Source organism: Nannospalax galili, unplaced genomic scaffold (genome assembly GCF_000622305.1).
Source record: "Nannospalax galili isolate Female #2095 unplaced genomic scaffold, S.galili_v1.0 scaffold806, whole genome shotgun sequence".
Taxonomy (NCBI): Eukaryota; Metazoa; Chordata; class Mammalia; order Rodentia; family Spalacidae; genus Nannospalax; species Nannospalax galili.
The window spans coordinates 823,465-845,231 of record NW_008355419.1 but is presented as its reverse complement, the minus strand read 5'-3'; the positions used below and the strand labels follow the sequence as shown (position 1 = coordinate 845,231).

Sequence of the window (21,767 nt, the reverse complement as noted above, 5' to 3'; positions counted from 1 at the left end):
TTTTGGTCTTTTTGAGACAAGGTCTCCCTGTAGCCCCAGCTGGCCTGGAACTCACTTATGTAGACCAGTAGACCAGGCTGGCCTCAAACTCACAGAGATCCGCCTGCCTCTGCCTCCCAAGTGCTGGGATTAAAGGCATGCACCACTACGCCCAGCCGTAATTGGGCTTCTTGACTAAGTGAGGCATGGTGTTCATGAGTACTGTGAGCAGGGCTAAGTGTCCATAGCAGTGCCTGCCTTTGTCACATGCTGAACTCTGTCCTTTATAAAATTATGATACTGGGCTGGCAAGATGGTTCAGCGGGTAAAGGTTCTTGCCACCAAGCCTGAGGACCCGATTTTGATTCCCACCACCCACATGGTGTAGGAGAAGAGACCCTTCCAAGTTGTCTTTTGGAGACTGAAGAGGTGGTTCATTGGTTAAGAGCACTAACCACTCTTGCAGAGTTCCCAGGTTTGGTTCCCAGCATTCACATGACAGCTAACAGCTGTCTTTGTAACTAGTTTCAGTGAATCCAACACCCTCGTCTGACTTCTGTAGGCATTGCACAACATGGGTGCACTTAGGCAAAATACCTCATACACATAAAAATAATAAAATTATTTTAAAAGTTGTCTCCTGACCTCGATACATGTGCTGTGGCACTTGCATCCTCACATACATACCCCCAGTAAATAAATGAATGTAACAAGAAGTTATTTTTGGAAATTAGAGAGATGGCTGAATGGTTAGTTGAGAGTACTTGCTGCTCTTCCAGAGGACCTAGAGTTCAGTTCTCAGCAACCACATCACTTGGTTCACAGGCACCTGCACTCACATGCACATACCACACACAGATATATACCCATACATAAAATTAAAAACAAAAAATATCTAAAAGAATCTTTTAGTCCGGGCATGGTGGCGCACACCTTTAAGCCCAGCACTTGGGAGGCAGAGGCAGGAGGATCTCTGAGTTCAAGGCCAGCCTGGTCTACATAGTGAGTTCCAGGACAGCTGGGGCTACAGGGAGACCCTGTCTCAAAAAGACAAAAAAAAAAAAAAAAAATCTTAAAGGTGCTAAGTATGTCGGTTACACCCCTTTTAAAAATTCTAATTCCCAGAGAATATGGTCAGCTTGGCCTAGCCTGGTGCACTTGGCAATCCCCCTCACTGTCCCCATTCTTTTGAGTTGTAGGCTAGTTTTCCATGCATCTCCACTAAGACCACAAGTCTCATGGATGGCTAACTGAGACTGTTTTTGATGGTCTTCTGTATCTAGTACACTTTCTACATTATAGGCACTCAGTGGTGTTTCTAGAATGAATGGATGTTGAGGGGATTTGACCAATAAATTCTTTCAGAACAAAACTCAGGAATCAGTTGTATATGTCAAATACCAGCATTTGGGAGATAGTGACAACTCTAAACAGTATCAGGAAGGAGATGGGTGCAGGTTGAGCTTGTGCTTGACCTTTCTATTCATGGGAAGGAATAGTCTGGGAAGGATTACTCTGGAAGACTTAAGAGTCTCCAAGTGTCCATGCCACCCATTATTACCTCTTCATGTGTACCAGGATGCAGTCCAGTCTCTAGCCCAGCCTGCGAGTGTCTTTCCTTGCTCAGAGTCTTTTCTCCTGCCTGGCATTCTAGCATCCAGCTCCATGGGGGTTTCTAGGGGCCTAGGTGACACATTCTGGCTGTCAGTATTGGCAGCACCTCGGTGCCTGTGATGATGTCACCTTCCCACTGTTGCACAGACCTGGAGGTACAGTTGTGTTGTAGAACATTGGGTGTTCACTTTGGTTTTAGTTCATTGTTTTCACTTTTCCTTAAGGGTGATGGTACTCCTGGTTTGGGTTCACTGTGGAATTGGGAGTATTGCCCTCAGTCCTCTGAGCTGGTTAATCTGTGGAGGAACCTGCAGTGGGTCTTGTTTTTAACCACAAACCAGTCCAGACAGGCTCTGTGACTCCAGGCTGAGCTGTTGGTCAGTGCACACAGCAGCACTCTTACTCCACTGAGCCACACTTGGCCATAGGAGCTGGGGTTTGGGAGATGCATACAATTCACCTATTCTGAATAATAGAGAACGTGAGCCACAAAAGCAAACTGATTTGTCTCTTACTATGAAAGGTGCCAAGCAGATCTATATGTATAGATGGGGATGATTGTGCTCCTTCATAGAGGAATCTCACCTGGGACCCGTACTTCCCCTTGGGAATACTTGGTGCTGCTGTTCTGAATAGCAGAAGCTAGGTGTGGGGTCTCTCCCTTCCCTTGTGAGTCGTTGGCCACCGTTCCACGAGGACAAAGGGAGCAGAAGCGACGAACGGGGTCAGGATGGCCGGTGAGCACTGATGGAAGAAAGCCCTGATAAAGGGAGCAGAAGCCACAAATGGGTTCAGGATGGCCAGTGAGCAGGACGGAAGAAAGCCCTTCCGGGGAGGCAGGTTCAGTGATACAGCTCCAGATTCAGTGAAACAGCTCCGTTTATTCAGTGGGGGTCAGGGAAAATATAGTGTGGAGGCAGCAGCCAATGCTTCAGCTGATAGGTGCTCAGAGTATGCTTTATTTACATGTGGCAGTGGGCTCCTATCATCTGACTACCAGGCAATGCCTAATTATCATATAGAAAAAACCTGGGGGCAGTTTTATTGCAGGTAACTATGCCAAAGGTCATGTTTCAAATGAGGCCAAGCATCCGTGCTTGGCTGCACTTTCCAGGTAAGTCAGGCAGGAAGCCCCTGCTGAGAAAGGAGCCGACCTTAACAGCAGGGTTCCCCAACAGCTAGGGTCTGCTGTACACCTGCTGGTTGCTGGACAGCTTCCCCACCAAGAACAATCTCACCTTCAGTAAACAGCAGGGTGCAGGGTTGAGACTGCAGATCTGGAGAATGTGATGATGCCCCAGGCACATACTCCCAGGACCTTCTTTGCAGTGAGGGCTTGTGCAGGTGGAAGCTTGCATTTTTACTGATTACCTTGGGTTCCCCAACTTCTACTTCACTCCCACCTTTTCTTTTTTGAGATGGAATTCATATAATACAAAATTAAACCATTTTAAAGAGAACAGTTCCCTAGCACTTAGTGTGTTCACAATGTTGTGCAACTACTACCTAGTTCTTCATTTTTGTTACCCCAAAAGAAAGCTCTGTATCCAGTGAGCTTGCTCATTCATTGTACATGTCCCCTTGGCAACCCTGCATTTTCATCTCTGGATTTGGGATATGTTGTGTAAATGGAATCATACACTCTGTGTGTGCGTGCATGCGTGCATGCGTGTAGAGGTCAGGACATCAGGCTTGGCTGCAAGCGCCTTTACCTGCTAAGCCACCTTGCTGGCCCCCATTTCTTTGTTCTTTAATACTGAAAAATGAAATGCTATAATGGGTAAAGCAATTTGGAGGGAGACAGTAATGAGGAAGAGGATGGCTTATGTGCTACTAATTGTTTTCATTCCAACTCCAGTATGACACAAACATACCTTTTTCTGTTTCTTACAGATAGACTTACATGTGTAGAAGACAAGGCCAGAGACACCCAAATTAAGGTAACTTCACATGTATAATTAATACGCATTGGCTTTTGAAATACAGTATTTAAATTTCTTTAGGGCGTGTGTCTGTATGTGCCTGTGTGTCAGATCCAGGTTCTTGGCCTGCTAAGCTTATGCTTAGCTACTCAGCATAGCCTAGGATAGATTCCCTCTCTCTCTCTCTCTCTCTCTCTCTCTCTCTCTCTCTCTCCTTCTCCTTCTCTCCCCTCTCTCCTCTCTCCTCTCTCCTCTCTCCCTCTCATTTTGAGACAGGGTCTCCCTGAATCCCCAGCTGGCCTGGAACTTCCTTTGTGACCAGGCTGGCCTCGATTGCCCCCTCAGAGAACCAGCTGCCTCCCTCCCGATTGCTGGGATTAACGGCCTTTCTTTGGCATGACCTCTCTATCACAGTCACAGTCTTACTTGCTCTTTTGGATAACATCCGGTCTGACCATGACCTGCCTCAGTCTCCCATGTAAATAGTGCGACAAGAATCCATTTCTTTCCCCTGTCCCTCCCTTCCTCCCCTCTCTCTTTCCATCTTTTTTGTTTGTTTGTTCAATAACTATTGTCTTTATGAAAAAAAATCTCCATAGAAAATTGCTTTAGCTTTCAGCAGCCCATTCCTGAGCTCTAAGGAAGCTTGCCTTCTTTTGAGCTACCCGATCTTTCTTCTGGGTAAGGGACATTTTGGGATGGTTCCACCTCTTCTACTTTTTTTGGGGTCTTTTTGAAACAGGGTCTCCCTGTAGACCCAGCTGGCCTGAAACTCAGTGTGTAGACCAGGCTGGCCTTGAACTCACAGAGATCTGCCCGCCTCTGCCTCCAGAGTGCTGGGACTAAAGGTGTGTGCCACCACGCCCCGCTCCACTTCTTTTTAATTTCTCTCTTAGGCTTCTTCTTGTAGACTGGATTCTCTCATATAGCAGCATGGGCTTTCTTAGACATCACCTCCATGTCTGGGGTTACGTTATTCTTTATGTACTGAGAGAACTGTTTCTTGTATGCAGCTTCATCTTCATCAGGTATCACATGTAGTCTGCCACGTTCTGACCCATGATGTGCTTCCCATGGATTTCTGCCTTGAACTGCTTGCTTTCAGAATCACAACCAGGGAATCATTTGGTACTGTGAGGCATAGACAAGCCTCCATCCACAGCTCCCTTCAGGGCCCCAAAAACTTTATTGCCAGCTGTAGTGTGGGCAGGACCTGCATCCTGATAGCAAGTGAAGGCACCAGGCTGACCATCAATGCTTTCCACATTGTATTCATCTCAGGTCACCTCCATTTGGCCTTCATAGATCTTGTCCAAATCTATTAAGAAGCCTGCGGGCCTGCAGCAGGCCAGTGCAATAGGCTGCAGCCTATTTGTCAGGCCAACTTTCACACCATATTTTTGTAGTTCATGTGCATATGCTGTGCAGACTATATCCCCTTCTATATGAGCATAAGCAGTCTGACAGATGATGTCTCTGTTCACACAAACTATCATTCTGTATTTGGGTGTGTTGTACTTATTTTTGTCTTGGATCACCAATTATTTATGAGCATAGTAGTCATTTTACCCTCTTATTGTCTTCTGAATTTCACTTGGTATCTCTTTAAAGTAGGCCTTATTCTTGATAACTTTCACGAACCCTATCCTGCAGAACAGAGATCCGCAACTGTGGCTCCACACAGACCTGCAGCGCTATGGGGGCGGGGGTGTGTGGCTGGAGCTGCTGCCTCTCTTTCCATCTTTTTGAGACAGCATCTCACCATGTAGCCCAGGACAGCCTCAAACCTGCTTCCTCTTCCCAGAGTGCTGGGATTACCTGTGTATAGAGAGGCCAGAGACAGATGTCAGGTGCCTTTCTCCATAGCCCTTTACCCTATTTCTTAAAATAGGGTCTCTCTCACTGAACCTGGGGCTCATCAATTTGGCCAGGCTGGCTGGCTAGCAAGTTCCAGAAAGAAAGTGGCCTGTCTGTGCCCCTCACAGTGATGAGGTTATAGGCAGGTGCAACCATGCTCATCTCTTTACATGGGTACTGGGATCTGAACTCGGGGCTTCATGCTTGTACATAAAGTGTTTTACCAACTGAACCATCTCCCCAGTCCTACTTTTTTACATTTATGGGGGACAGGCATGACACTGCCTATGGAGATCAGAGAACAACTTGCTAGAGTCAATTCTACCATGTGGGTTCTGGGAATTGAACTCAGGACCTCAGGGTTGGTAGTGAGTGCCGTTCCCCACTGAGCTATCACACTGGCATAGAAATCAAGTTAGTCCATGGGTTTGGTTTTGTTCTTTAAAGATTTGGGGGTGGGGTGTATGTACATGCCTATGCCTATGCTTATGCAGAGACCAGAAGGAAATATCAGACCCTTTGAAACTGGAGTTACAGGCATTTGAAGCTCTAATTCTTTTTTTTTTGTCTTCTTGAGACAGAGTCTCTCTCTAGCACCAGCTGGCCTGGAACTTACTTTGTAGGCCAGGCTGGCCTTGAACTTGGAGATCTGCCTGCCTCTGCCTCCTGAGTGCTGGAATTAAAGGTGTACGCCACCACGCCCAGCTCGAAGCTCTGGTTCTTATGTGTACAACAAACTCTTAACTGCTAAGCCATCTCTCCAGCTGCTCCCCTCACCCCTCAACTTTGTTTTCAGAGTAGTTGATATTCAGAAGGATGTGTTCTTTAAAACTTGCATCCAGAGCTGGGCACCTACAGTCCTAGCCACTTAGGAGGCTGAAGCAGGAGGATTGCTTAAGGTCAGAAGGTCAGACCATCAAGGCAACATAGCAAGATCCAATCTTTTTGCCAAACAGAGCTCTTCCATTCAGCATTTAGCAAGAAGGCTTCAGGTCCCAATAGATTGTGGGCATGAGCAATTTTTTTATCCTTTTTTTCCTTCCAGTAATAAGCAGCCCAGTCTTTTTCTATTTTTCTCCTATCCAGCTTTTAGTTGAAATATGATGTGGGTACATGGGATTCAGGAGGAAAAAAAAAAATCCCTGTGTATTCATGTACTTTTAATGAAGCAAGTGTGTCTCAATGTTAGAAGTTGGTGTATGTTGGTGAGTGTATATAGTTTCTTTATAGTATTCTCATAGTTCTTTGAAGTTTGAAGCAATTTTGAATTACAAAGCAAAACTAAATTGAATGAATAATTAAGTGCTGAAACAATTGGTTATCATTATGCAGAAGGCGATCTTGACAACATCCATACTAATCAACTGAAAATGGATCATAGGTTCATCTAGAAAACCCAAAGGCACTGAGACTTAGAGGGAGGTTCACCATTCCTTTTTTTATTCATTTTTAAGCTTGAAGATAATTTATTTTTTAAGTCTAAAAGAAAAACTCTCAGGGCAGGGAAGCTGTAAGTGTTAGTAGCTGCCTAGAGGAGGAGGATAGAGGAGAGAAGAAAAAGGCCATGATGTTTGAGCCAGCACAGAGGTCAGACATGACAGACTAGTAGTTACATGGTGAGAAGGGGAATTTTAGAGAGAGAGTAAAGAAACCCAAAATGTTGGGGAAGCCCAAATTAGGAAAAGCATGCTTAGAAAAGAGATGGGTGGTACACGCCTTTGATCTCAGCCCTTGGGCGGCAGAGATAGAGGCAGAGGCATGTGAATCTCTGAGTTCAAGGCCTGCCTGGTCTACATAGTGAATTCCAGGCCAGCTGAGGCTATAGGGAGACCCTGTCGCAAAAAGAGCCATAAAAAAAGAAAGAAAAGAAAAGAGATAGAAAGACAAAAAGGAGAGGTTACACTCTTTTGAAGAATTTTAAAAAGCAGGCAGAAATAGAAAGCTGAACGTCTGCAGCCTGGTGAGCTGTTGCCAAGCTTTTTTTTTTTTTTCAATTTTAAAAATTATTTTTATTTTATGTGTAGGAGTGTATTGCTTGCATGTGTGTAAGTGCACCATTGTCATACATTGTCCACGGAGGTCAGAAGACAGTGCTGGATCCCCTAGAACTGGAGTTATGGATGGTTGTTAGCCACCATGTGGGTGCTGGGAACTGAACCTGGGTCCTCTGCAGGAGCAGCCAGTGCTCTAAAGTGCTGAGCCATCTCTCCAGCCGCACAAGCTCACTTTTTAGATATGACATCAGAGACACAGTAACAAGTAGCTGTGAAGAGGTATTTCTCTTATTTTATCATGATTACATGTTAAAGTAACATTTTTGATGTGTGGGACAAAGTGTATTGATTGAAATTAATGTTACGTACTTCGTTTCACCTTTATCCTTAAGGCCACTGGAAAATAAGAAATAGATAGGTGGCTCATGTCAGGTTTGTATTTATTATTCAACACTAGCTTAAGGAGACTGACTGGAAGAGTTACATAAGCTAAGGTAAAACACCTAGACAAGCTATAAGAGGTAGTTTTAATGTGTTTCCTCCAGAAATGGATAAACTCAGATTGCTTGCTCCAGGGATATAGTGCCTGCTAGGATAGTGGTCCTAGCACTTTATTCCAGTTGGAAGATTATGGGGGGAGGTATAGTTTTCATCATATCTTTGTCATGAGAGCATGTCCTGACCAAGGATATGCAAGCAGGCAGTTGAAGTGAGATTTCTTTTTGTGATCTTTTGACCATCTCCAGCCAGTTCTAGATGACTTTGTGGAACTGGCATGGAGGTAGCTGATGGGAATCCTGGGTTTGGGCTTAGAGCTGTGAACCTGGGCAGGTTGCTTAACCAGCTGTGTGTTTACTCTTCTTTACCACTTGAACCATTCATCCCCTATAGCACTTGCTGCTGGGGTGGGGGAGTAGGGTGCAGCAGCACACCATGTACTGGAGAGTAAGTATTCCTGAGTCAGTAGAGCCACAGTGAGGGTAAATTGTGAAACTACCTTTTATTTATAAAATGCTTCAAATCCAAGTGTTAAAATTACACTAATTCTGAGTCAGTGCTTCAAACAGACGTTTCACTCTCATTCCTCTTAAGTTCTGTTACGACTCCTGAGAACAGGGAACGTGCCTTTCTCTTCACCACAGTTTGTTCTGCTCCATAGCAAGTGCTGAAATCAGCATGTGAGAATGAAGCAAGTTGTTAGTAAAGAAAAACTTAGGGCACTGCTGAGTTGTTTGGTTTTGATTATGGTTTTTCTTCTTTTTGGAGACAGGATCTCTCCATAACCCCAGCTGGTCTGGAACTTGCTATGTAGACCAGGCTAGCCTCAATCTCACAGATCCCCTGCCTCTGCCTCCCAGGTGCTGGATTTAAAGGTATGTTCCACCACGCCCAGCCTAATTGGTTTTCTCTGTGTGCATGTGTGCGTGTGTGCGTGTGTGTGTGTGTGTGTGTGTGTGTGTGTGTGTGTGTGTGTGAAGACTTCATAGGCATACAGTCTTAAAGCATGATGTTGGAAATTGCTCCATTGCAGACAGCATCTCAAACAAGGACAGTAGTGTTCTTCACCCATCTGACTTCTGCTCAGATGTCAGCCATTGACCTTGAGGTTGCTGTATTGAAGGGGACACTTCCTGGTATAATCATTGAGAGGCTTACTATCAGATTGATTGTCTCATTTAATTTTTGCTTTAGCTCTGTGACATAGAACACTTTATTCTGAGATCAGAATGAATGATTTAGTGAGGACATATTTGCATGTTGCAGAACCAGAAACCGAAAATTTTTTTTTCATGTATGTATCCTTAAAATGTTTTATTTGTTACTATTTATTTATTTTGGGCACATGCATGTGTGCCACATGTGTGGAGGTCAGAGGACAACTTGTGGGAGTCTGTTCTCCTCCTTCCACCATGTGGGTCCCTGGCAATGAAACTCACCTTGTCAGGCTTGGTGACAGGCACCTTTACCTGTTAAGTCATCTTCCTAAGGGGTCCTCAGCAGGTCCTCCCTTTTTATCAGTAGTAGATTTGCAGCCTAAACATCATTATTAGTAATTGTCTAGTAGTAGGAGCCTGGGGTCATTGTTGATGTCCTTGGTCCCCTTTTTTGTGTTTTTTTTTGGGGGGGATGTCTTGTTTGTTTTTGAGACATGGTCTCCCTGTAGCCTCAGCTGGCCTGGAAGTCTATAGACCAGGCTGGCCTCACAGAGATCTGCCTGTCCTCTGCCTCCTGAGTGCTGAGGTTAAAGGTGAGTGACATGCCAGGCTTGATGTCCCTGTCTTGACTTTCTTCTCAGGGGTCTTGATTAGAGGGATGTGGTGTTGCTGCTGTGTTTGTCGTGTTACACTGTACATGTGAAATATCTAACACTAACACTTTGAGAAATTGCAGATAGCATCAGCATGTGTGCTGTTGCCAAGCAAGTGCTATGCTTCTGAGCTATATCCTTGGCCCCATGTTTTTAAGTTATTTAAATTTCTAAGAAAAGCATTTCCAGAATAGAGGTTCTAAGTAAAAGCTGATGGAAGATGTGGGTCATGGACAGACATGAGGCCTCAGTAGGCCCTGTCTTAGTGGATTAAGCTGGAAAGTGCCACCTCAGCATGGCCAGAGCTTACCTGGGACGTGCACAGGAGGAACATAGCTGTGTAGGCAGGCAGACCTGATGGTGGGTTTTTCCAGAAGGGCCAGGGGACTAAGGACACTGAAAAGAAAGACAAAAGGGATTAAACGTAAGTAAGACTCTTCTTTTTTTTTTTGGTCTTTTTGAGATAGGGTCTCCCTGTAGCCCCAGCTGACCTGGAACTCACTATGTAGACCAGGCTGGCCTTGAACTCACAGAGATCCACCTGCCTCTGCCTCCCGACTGCTGGGATCAAAGGCGTGCTCCACCACGCCCGGCGGGCTTTTTAAACATACACTCATTTTTAATTGTTAGCGTGAACACCATTATGGCACCCTGTGGTTACACCACACTTCACTCAGACTGTAAAATACTAACATGAGTGGCAGTGGGTGAAGGCACTTGCCCCGTGTAGAAGGAGAGGGCACTCCTTCAGGTTGTCCTCCAATGGCTACACGTGTGCTGTGGCATGCCCTCACATATCCACACAAGCCCACACACAATCATAAATAAATAAATGGAGACAGGGTCTCACTGTGTAGCCCTGGCTACCTGGCTGGCCTCAGACTCAAAGAGATCTATCCGCTTGCCTCTGTCTCCTGAATGCTAGGATTAAAAGCATGCAACCATCACACCCAGCTCATTAGCTATTAAAATTTTTGTCTTTTTACATTTGGGTTGGGGGGGGGTCAGAGGACAATGTAGAGTCAGTTTTCTCCTTCCCCTTTTATATGGGTGGGTTCTAGGGATCGAACTTGGATCACTAGGCTTGTGTAAAAAGGGTCTTTACCAACTGAGCCAGCTCACAGGCACAAAATCTATCTTTTTTTTTTTTTTGGTCTTTTTGAGACAGGGTCTCCCTGTAGCCCCAGCTGCCCTGGAACTCACTATGTAGACCAGGCTGGCCTTGAACTCACATAGATCCGCCTGCCTCTGCCTCCCGAGTGCTGGGATTAAAGGCGTGTGCCACCACGCCCGGCCCTAAAATCTATCTTTTTAATTGGATGTTCTCTTTACTTATTACAGAAGAACATGTACATGGCAATCACCCGCCGTATCACTTAAAATTAGACAGTGAATATACTGCCTAGTTAACAATCTCTAAGATGAGACGCACCTTTATTCAGTGACCTCCAAACTTCACAAGGACTAACACCAGTACTTAGGTTGGTTTAAATCTGTAGTCATAAGCAAAGAGAACAAAACCAGATTTACTTTATTTCAAAAGCAGAAGTAATTAACACTGCTTTTTTGGTTACAGCTCTATAGGCAAGGTCCATTCAAAATCTGTGCTCGTAAAGTTTTCAGAAAAAGGGTATTCCCTTTTCAGAAAAAGGTATTCCTCTTTTTGAGACAGGGTCTCCCTGTAGCCCCAGCTGTCCTGGAACTCACTATGTAGACCAGGCTGGCCTTGAACTCACAGAGATCTGCCTGCCTCTGCCTCCCAGGTGCTGGGATTAAAGGTGCGCGCCACCGTGTCTGGCCAGGTATTCCCATTTCTAAAAGCTATGAAAGTTATGATTAGTGAGAAAGAAATTTGTTGTAAGGCATTTAATTTTTTTAAGCATGGATACCAGAGAATTCAATTTTTAAAAATTTATTTTTATTTTATGTGTATGAGTATATTGCCTGCATGTATGTAAGTGCACCCATGTTGTACAATGCCTATGGAGGTCAGAAGAGGGCATCAGATTCCCTGGAACTGGAGTTAAGGATGGTTTGTAGCCGCCATGTGGGTGCTGGGAATCGAACCCAAGTCCTCTGCAAGAGCAGTCAGTGCTGTTAACCACCAAGCCATCTCTCCAGCCCCAAGAGAATTTAATTTTTTTCAAAATTTAGATTTCTGATAATAGATTTTCCTTTCTTGGTTTATATAGTTTGTGGGTTTTTTTTTTTTCATTTTCTACAGTAAAATTTTAGAAAAGGATTTTGCACAAAAACTCACAGCTCTGGACTGTTGGGTAATGTGTACCCACAGCCCTGACTACTAGCAAGTAGGGCCCAACACAGCTGACCATAAAGTAGACAGGTAACTTGTGACTTGGAGGAGCTGAGGTTCCCTTCAAACTTCTGAGAAGACATGACTGGCAAGCCTACATAAGACGTTTCCTGGGTATGGTGCAAACAATAATACTAGCATAATTGATCTTCAGTTGTTGGAGAAAAACGCAGAAGAGCATAGCAATTTCTGTTTTTCCCCTTCGTACCTTGTTTGCTTTCTTTTTAAAAAATTTTTTTGATTTATTTATTTTTATTTGTGTGAGGGTATTGCCTATGTGTTGTAAGTACACCTATGTCATGCAGTACCCATGGAGGACAGAAGAGGGCGTTGGATCTCCTGGAACTGGAGATACGGCCCGTTGATAACCATCATGTGGGTGCTGGGATTCAAACCCAGGTCCTCTGCAAGAGCAGCCAGTGATCTCAACTGCTGAGCTGTCTCTCCAGCCCCTTATTTGCTCTCTTACCATCTTACCCCCAAACCTAACAGGTGTCCTAGACTCTGGAGTGGAGGAGTACTTACATTCTTTCCTGAGGCTTTTTTTTTTAAATAGCTAATGAGCTATCAAGATGGACAAGCCAGAAGACCTTTTGAGGCAGCTGAGAAAAATTCCTTCTGTTTACTAGAGCCTAGCCGTCTGTTTTCAGACCTATGCTTTAACAACCAGCTTTGCTTTCATGTTTAGGGTCAGGGTCAGATGCTGCCTATTGAATATTAGACTAAATCAGGTGCCTCATAACTTCGGCTGCTGCTTTGCTTATGTCAATCCTAAATTGGATGGAGAAGCTTTTTTTTTTTTTGGTCTTTTTGAGATAGGGTCTCCCTGTAGCCCCAGCTGTCCTGGAACTCACTATGTAGACCAAGCTGGCCTTGAACTCACAGAGATCCACCTGCCTCTGCCTCCCAAGTGCAGTGACTACAGGCATGTGCCACCACATCCGGCTTTTTAAAAAAAAATATTGATTGATTGATTGATTGACTTTTTGAGACAGGGTCTCCCTGTAGCCCCAGCTGTCCTGGAACTCACTATGTGGACCAGACTGGCCTTGAACTCACAGAGATCTGCCTGACTCTGCCTCCCGAGTGCTGGGATTAAAGATGTGCAGTACCACGCCTGGCTTGAGAAGCTTCTTTATAGCCAAGTGGATGCTGAAGTGTAGGTACCCTGACTACAAAACCAGTGGGAGGAGTCATACTTTAACCCTGTGTAAGATACAGATGAGGCAAAAGTATGCAAGGAAGACATGCTGGCTCACCTGTCTTCATCTAAATGCCATTTTTTATTCATTTGGCATTTCATTCTGTCAGAGGAATATTTCTAAACTTCAATCCTTAGATTTTTGTGTGCTCAAGTCTGAACCAGCCAGTGTTTTCCTATCAAAGTAAGCTGTTCATAACTGGGTCTGGTCGCACATACCTCTAGTCCCACTTTGGAGGCAGAGCCAAGTGGAGCTCTATGAGATAAAGGCCAGCCTGATCTACATAGGGAGTTCCTGGCCAGCTGGGTCTTTAAAGAAAAAAAAAGTAAGCTGTCCTCTCTAATGCCAGAGATATCCAGGGAAGCATACGCTGCTTCCCAAATAATGCAACCACCTACTCAAGGAATGGATTGATTGATTCATTTGTAAAAATTGTTTTTATTTTATGTGTATGAGTGCTTTGCCTGCATAAGTATACCTGTGTCGTGTGTGATAAAAGAGGGTATTCAGTCTACCAACGGCCGGCTTGTGGGCGCTGGGAACTGAACCTGGATCCTCTGAGAGCAGCCAGTGCTTTTAACTACTGAGCCATCTCTCTAGCCACAAGGAATGGGCTTAGAAACAACCGCTAGGCATAGTGGCACATTCCTGTAATGCTAGCACTTGGGAGGCTGAGTTTGAGGTCAACTAGGCTTCCTAATTGAGTTCCAGGCTATGCTGCGCTGCACAGTAAGACTCTCGTCTTAAGAAAGATGGGCAGGGATGGGGGTGGAAACAGAAAAAGAGAATACCATTGTCACCAGAAACTTTTTTTATTTTGGTCTTTTTGAAAGTTTCCCTGTAGCCCCAGCTGGCCTGGAACTCACAGAGAGATTTGCCTGTCGCTGCCTCCCAAGTGCCCTGGGACCACAGGTGTGTGTCACCATGCCCAACAGAAATCTTTTGGAGACCATACCCCATCTTCCTAGAGAGCAGCAACAAGGGTACTAGTCTGGGACTTGCGGGGGAGGGGGGCTCTCCTTCAACACACAGCTGTACGTTTTAGGCCTTTCTTAGCCCGCAGTGCTGGTGATTACTTTCAAACTCATTTTCCTCAAGTTTGCCTTTGACCGACTATATTGCTCAAGGCCTCTAAGCACTTTGAGAACTCACCCTTCTTTCCTGCCCAGCCTATGAGAACAGCAAAGGTATATAGTTGGAGGGGATTTTGTTGTCATCAGTATATACGTGAGGAACCTATAATGTGAATTGTGCAGTGATGTTATTTAGATGTTTTCTGCAGAATAAAAAAGTATATGAACTTCAACAGATAAGATTTGGTGGTTTACAGGTACACTTATTCAGGCAACATACTCACACATAGAAAATAAATAAATGTAATAAAATATTTAAAAAGATTTCATTGTTAGCCAGATAATTTATCCAAGCTGTGTTTCAGTCTTAATGAACTAACAAGTCTTAATTTGATCTATTAACTTTGACTTTGGGGAAGAATCGAGACAGGGTTTTGCTATCTATCCTGAGGTGACCTGGAACCTCAGGACTAGGCGGGGTTCAGGTTCACAGTAGTCTTCCTACCTCTGATCCCCAAGTGCTGAGATTAAAGTCATGCCACCACATCTGGCTTTTTTTTTTTTTTGAGACAGGGTCTCACTGTATAGACTAGGCTGACCTCCAACTCCCAGAGCTCCACCTACCTCTGCGTCCTGAGTACTAGAATTAAAGACATGCAGCTGGGCGTGGTGGCACATGCCTTTGATGCCAGCACCTGGGAGGCAGAGGCAGGCAGATTTCTGTGAGTTCCAGGCCAGCTGGGGCTACAGAGAGACCCTGTTTCAAAAAAATATGCACCACCACACCCAGCTTTAAAATTTTTATTGTGTGTGCACACATACACTTACCTGTACATATATGTGTGGAAGCCAGAGGCTAACTGCATCTTACTCTCATTCTCTAGCTTATTTGTTAACACAAGGTCTCATTGTACCTAGAGCTTGCTATTCCAACTAGCCTGGCTGGCCAGCCAGCAAGCCCAAGGGTCCACCTGCCTCTATCCTCTAGGACCTCCTTATTTTTTATTTTTATTTATTTTTGGTCTTTTTGAGACAGGGTCTCCCTGTAGCCTCAGCTGTCCTGGAACTAAGTGGACCAGGCTGGCCTCGAACTCAAAGAGATCCACCTGCCTCTGCCTCCCAAGTGCTGGGATTAAAGGCATGCGCAACCACGCCCGGCTAGGACCTCCTTATTTTTAACACAGAAATTTTGATGTTAAACTTGTTACTCTGAATACTTTGTATGGGGATTTAAGATCCCTGCATAAATCACATTTTTATATATTTTTTAATTTTTTAAAAATATTTTTACTTTATGTGTATGTGTGTATTACCTGCATGTATGTGAGTGTACCCATGTGGTGCAATGCCATGGAGGTCAGAAGAGGGCTTCAGAGTCCCCTAGAACTGGAGCTAAGGACAGTTTGTAGCCACCATGGGGCTGGGACTCGAACCTGGGTCCTCTACGAGAGCAATCAGTGCTCTTAACCGCTGAGCCATCTCTCCAGCCCCCTTTTTAATACTTTTATTTTTTGCATTTGAGTGTATTGTTGCATGTGTGTAACTCAACCTGTGTCATGTAATGTCTTCAGGGCTCAGAAGAGGGTATTGGATTCCCCTGGAACTGGGGTTAAAGATGGTTAGGTTAGCCACCGTGTGGGTTCTGGGAATTGAACTCGGGTCCTCTGCAAGAGCAGCTAGTGCTCTTAACCGCCAAGCTGTCTTCTCCAGCCTCATGTTTATATTATTAAGTAATTCCACCTTTAGTTTTATAGTGCTTTGATCACAGTTATGACTTGATTTAACAGTCAACATTTATGTCAGAAATGCGACCTGCAAGCTAGGCATAGTGAGGGGCTCATGAGGCCCCAAACGAACAACAAACCCAGGAAACAAGCTGTATCTATGTACAACATCCTCTTGGGAAGTCTCTGTCTCTTTTTTAAAAACTGGTTTTTATTTTACATGTATGAGTATTTTGTACACATGTATGTAAATGCACCATGTGCATGCAAGTTCTCTCTCCTTTCTCTCTCTCTCTCTCTCTCTCTCTCTCTCTCTCTCCTCTCTCTCTCCTCATGTAGCCCAGACTGGCCTAAAACTCACATGTAGAGGATGATCTTGAACTTCTGTTCTTCTGCATGGTAGACAAGCATTCTTCCAAATAACTACATCCCAGCCCAGGAAGTCATATTTTTTTGTTTACCTAATTTACTTTTGAGACTGAGTCTCATATGTCTCAGAATGGCCTCACACTGTGTAGCCAAAGATGACCTTAAACTCTGATCTTCCTGCCTCCATCTCCCAGGTGCTGGGATTAAAGGTATGGACCGTCACACCCCATTATTTGGTGTTGGAGCTGGAACCCACAGCTTCCTGCATGCTAGGCAAGCACTCTACCAACTAAGCTGCTGAAGAAGTCACTTTTTTGTTTTGTTTTTTTTTGTTTTTGAGACAGGGTCAGGGAGTAGCCCCAGCTGGCCTGGAACTCACAGAGATCTGTCTGCCTCTGCCTCCCAAGTGCTGGGATCAAAGGCGTGCGCCACCAACCCAGCCAGAAGTCATGTTTTATAGCAGTATGATCTCAGTTGTCACTGACTTTAGGGATGCTGTCTTATATGACTCAGGATTGGTGCCATGCTTTTTTGCCAGCCTGATTCAACTGGTACCTAGAAGGGTCAAATATTTCTGAGACTGCTGAGACCTCAGAACTTGTTTGGGTGGAAATAAAGGACTGCTGGACACCCCTCTGTCCTTGAAGGTTCACAACTACTGCCATGGCTTTAGCACCCCAATTTTCCAGATTGCCTCGGTCCTGTTTCCTGATGTAATGGTTCGTGGTTTTTCTGTGACTATTCTGGAAGTCAGGCTTTTGTTCCTTGGCGGGGACTCAAGATCTTTTCATGAGAAAGGCCTGTGCTTTGTTTTAAATGACTTTTTGAGATTGGTTCTCTTTGTAGTCTAAGTTAACCTTGAACTTAAATCCTCTTTCCTCAGCCTAATTAGTGGAATTATAGGGCATGCCCCACATCTGGGATGAGCAGAGTTTTTCTTTTTCAATCTACTACATTTTCAGCAGTATGGGATTAGACTTTGTCTTACTATACAAAGTCAGTGAATAATCATCATTGTAGCCCTAGATAGGCAGTTAAAAGTTATGAATGTGGCAGAAAGATTCTGCTTCATGATGAGACCATATCTGTGAAGTCTTAAATTTCCTTTCTTTACCTGCTTCATGAGTTACTCAATCAGTTATCATTAACCATTCTTTACCATGACTTACCTGTTTTCTGTTTCAGATTGTGGGTTCTGAGGAGTGTGGAAAGCATTGAGACCTAAAGATGAGTGAGCTTGACCAGCTGCGGCAGGAGGCCGAGCAACTGAAGAACCAAATTAGAGTAAGCAGCCATGTCTATTTTTCAGATCAAAAGTTACCTGTAATATGGATAACAGTGAGGTGAGGTTGACCCAGTAGATACTAATCATATATCCAGATACCTAGCCTAGTACATTGTTTTCAGAATTTTATTTTTTTCCCATGTTATAATTTGTTTGTTTGTTTAATATTTTATTTTATTTTATGTGTACGAGTGTATTGCCTGCATGTATGTGAGTGCACCCATGTCGTGCAATGCCGCGAAGGTCAGAAGAGGGCTTCGGATTCCCCTGGAACTGGAGTTAAGGATGGTTCGTAGCCGCCATGTAGGTGCTGGGAATTGAACCTGGATCCTCTGCAAGAGCAGTCAGTGCTCTTAACTGCTGAGCCAACTCTCCAGCCCCATAATTTGTTATTTTAATGTACATGAAATATTTTTGTAAAATTCATCAAGCCTTTTGAACTTCTTGCCCTTGGGAATTGGGTTTTGGATCCTCCTTTTTTGGCTACAGTAGGTCACCGTATCAGAGGGTAGCATCTGCCCTCAAGAGCATGGGTACCAAATTGAGAGCAGAAAAGGTGTTTAAAGTAAAAGATTGGTAAAACAGCATTTTAGGTGTGCCTGACTTATTTTTCATAATTTTGAAATGGGTTGTGCCTGGGATGACCATTGGTATGTACAGTTTTGGGGCCGCCAGACAGAAGAGATGTGTCTAGCTGAACATTAAACTGAGTGAAAGATAAATTTCACAATATGCTAGTTCCTTCTTTTTAGGGGATTGGGGAGGTAGTTTTAGGATAGTATTGGAGATGGAATCCAGAGCCCTTGCACATGCCCAGCAAAAACTCCACTACAGTTCAGTGTTCCTGAAAATACTGAATTCTTTTGTTTTGTTTGTTTTTGGTCTTTTTGAGACAGGGGGTCTCCTGTAGCCCCCACTGGCCTGGAATTCACTATATAGACCAGGCTGGCCTTGAACTCACAAGAGATCTGCCTATCCGCACCACCATGCTCAGCGAAAATACTGAGTTCTAAGGCTGAGCTTGGTGGTCATATGTTTAATCTTAAGCACCATTGGTGGGGAGGGGCAGATGCAAGCGGATCTCAGTGAGTTTGAGCCCAGTGCTGCATAGTGAGACCCTGTCTCAAAACAACAACAACCCCCTCAACTAAATTCTAGTCTACAACTGATAAATTATGTTAAATATCAGAATCCATGAATATTTTTTCTTTAAAACGGGGGTCTCACTATGTACCCCTGCTGGACCTGGAGCTTGTTGTAGACTAGATTGGTCTCAAACTCAGAGATCTTGCTGGCTTTGCCTCCTGAACAATGGGATTAAAGGACTGAGCTACCACACCAGCAAGAATCCATGATTTTTTTTTTTTTTTTTTTTTTTGTCTTTTTGAGACAGGGTCTCCCCTGTAGCCCCAGCTGACCTGAACTCACTATGTAGACTAGGCTGGCCTTGAACTCACAAAGATCTGCCTGCCTCCGCCCCGCAAGTACTAGGACTAAAGGAGTACGCCACCACACCTGGCTGAATTCATGAAATTTTTTAAAAGGGAAGAAGAGGGTCTGGAGAGGTGACTCAGGTTAAGAGTACTTGCTGTTCTTCCAGAGAACGAAGATTAAGTTTCCAGCGTCCACATGGTGGCTGTTGCCCTCTTGCAGGCTTTGTGGGCACTACACACATATCAATATACACACGGACACTCCAAACCCTTGTACAAATAAAAACAAATCATTAAAAAAAAATAAAAGGGAGGAAGAGAAGGTCAAAGGAATTGCTTTCTCTATTTCTGTGAGTATTTTGCAGAGAAATGTTTAATTCAAGTATGTGTTGTCTGTTCTAACTTGATCTGAAGGGCACTGGAAGAGGAAGTAGACTTACTAAGAAAAGCCCATCATCAATTTGTTTGGGGTTCTGTGTATTTGAAAGAACTCTCTCTAATTTCATGTTCTCATCTGTAAGGCTTCAGCTGTCCTTTAGAACCTCACTCTTTAGCTCCTGATAGCAGTTAGTATCCACCTAAACAACAGCTTATATGTCCTTTAACTGGTCAGTTGTATTCAGGCTGCCTTGTAGAGACTGGTAAATAGGAAAGCACGAGCATCATGTTAGCCATCTTTCTTGTGAACCTTGAAAACCTTAACAGAATTGTCTGAGATTGACAGCCAGAAAGAAAACAGAAGACTACCTGTGCTATAAGAATTTCACAGCTGGGGCTGGGCGTGGTAGCACAGGCCTTTAATCTCAGCACTTGGGAGGCAGAGGCAGGCGGATCTCTGTGAGATCAAGACCAGCCTAGTCTACATAGTAAGTTCCAAGGCAGCTGGGGCTACAGAGAGACCCTGTCTCAAAAAGACAAAAAAAAAAAAATCATACCCGAGAGACCTTTTGTTTGAGAAGGATCTAGATTGTCTTGGTCAGGCTTTTTTTCAATATGTCTGGTCTCCTAATGTATTCGTGTATTCTAAAATATTCGTTGTGATATAAAATCCCCCCAAAATCTATTTAAATAGTATCAGAAGAATTTTCCCTCAATTTATTTCACATGCAAGGCAGTATTATAGCACTGAGCTACACCCTCAGCACTGATACCCCACTGAAACTTTTTTGGTTTTTTGTTTAATATTTTATTATTTTCATTTTATGTGTATGAGTCTATTGCTTGCATATATGTGAGTGCACCCATATGTTGTGCAGTGCTGCAGAGGTCAGAAGAGGGCTTCGGATTCCCCTGGAACTGGAGTTAAGGACAGTTTGTAGCCACCATGTGGGTGCTGTGAATTGAACTCTGGTTCTCTGCAAGAGCAGTCAGTGCTCTTAACTACTGAGCCATCCCTCCAGCCCCCGAAACTGTTTTTTAGGTGGGGTTTTATTTTGGTTACCTAGGCTAATAATGACTGAAGTAATCCTCCTACCTCAGTATCCCAAGTATGATACCATCCCTTGCTTTCCCTAAAATTTTGCATCACTTAAAAATTTAAAGCCAGGAATTAAGTGTGATGGTACAGGCCTATATAGATCACAGCACTTGGGAGGAAGAGGCAAGTTGATAGGAGTTCAAGGTCATCATCAGCTAGCTACCAAGTAAGTTTGAGGCCAGCCTGGACAACATGACCCTATCTCAAAAAACAAAAACAACGAAAAACTACTGTAGTTAAGAGCACTTACTGTTCTTTTCAAGTACCTTTGAATCAGGTTCCCAGCACCCATGTCAGGTGACTCACAGCCTCCTATAACTCCAACTCCAGGGAATCCAACACCTTGCTCGCGCGTGCGCGCACACACACACATTTAAATTAAAAAAAAAAATGAAACAAAACAACCCTTAAATCACAGCTACTCTGGAGGCTGAAGCAGGAGGATCAAAAATTTGAGGCCTGTGCCTGGACTGCATAGACCCTCTCTCAAAAAACAAAAGCCCTTAGGCTTCTAATAGTTAATTTGAAGCAGTACTGGCTCTAGTAACTACAGCAGCACAGCAGAGCTAAGGGATTATACTTGTGTTAGTTGAGCTCTTTTTTCTGGTTCTGACCACTTAGCTGTTTATCATCTGCTTTTGGGTTTTATCTCTTCTTTACCCCAAAATCTGATAGCTAAGAATATAGAAATTAGAACTTTCAGGGGCTAAGGAACTGTGTAATTACCTGAAATTATTTTTTATCTTGAAAATAGTCCTAAACTATAGTGTCATATGAACTTTTTAAAAGCCGTTTTGAGCTGGGTATAGTGGCGCACACCTTTAGTCCCAGCACTTGGGAGGCAGAGGCAGGTGGATCTCTGAGTTCAAGGCCAGTCTGATCGCCAAAGTGAATCCAGGCCAGCTGTGGGCTACAGGGAGACCCTGTCTCAAAAAGACCAAAAAATTAAATTAAAAAAAAAAAAAAAGCTGTTTTGTTTTTCTAACAAGTTTATGAATAGTTGATGCAGATATTTTCTTTTTAAGTTTGAGAAAAATTTTACTAGAGTTCAAAAGAAAAATCCCAGGGCAGACAAGCTGTAAATCTTGAGCCTGCAGGAGAATGGAGAAGAAGGAAAAAAAGTCATGCTGTTTGAGTGAGGTCAGCCACATGGCAGGGAAGGGCCTTTAGAGAAACACTAGAGATGCCAGAGTACCAAAGAAAACAGGCCTAGAGC

The 21,767-nt window shown here is 44.0% G+C and overlaps 1 protein-coding gene and 1 pseudogene across 7 annotated transcripts in view; one reads left to right on the top strand and one right to left on the bottom strand.

The window, feature by feature from the left end:
• The window catches only part of Gnb1 (G protein subunit beta 1), an 85,669-nt gene that overhangs the window by 29,876 nt on the left and 34,026 nt on the right, over positions 1-21,767 (top strand). For 6 of the 7 annotated variants that reach the window (XM_017803047.1, XM_017803048.1, XM_029555881.1 and 3 more), the window contains exons 2-3: positions 3,487-3,533; positions 17,542-17,640. In XM_017803047.1, coding sequence (XP_017658536.1) covers positions 17,584-17,640 — 57 coding nt within the window. In that variant the 5' untranslated portion in view covers positions 3,487-3,533; positions 17,542-17,583. The remainder of the gene's footprint in view (positions 1-3,486; positions 3,534-17,541; positions 17,641-21,767) is intronic. The other variant, XM_029555878.1, reaches the window with a different exon arrangement.
• LOC103749799 lies at positions 4,152-5,574 on the bottom strand (annotated as a pseudogene).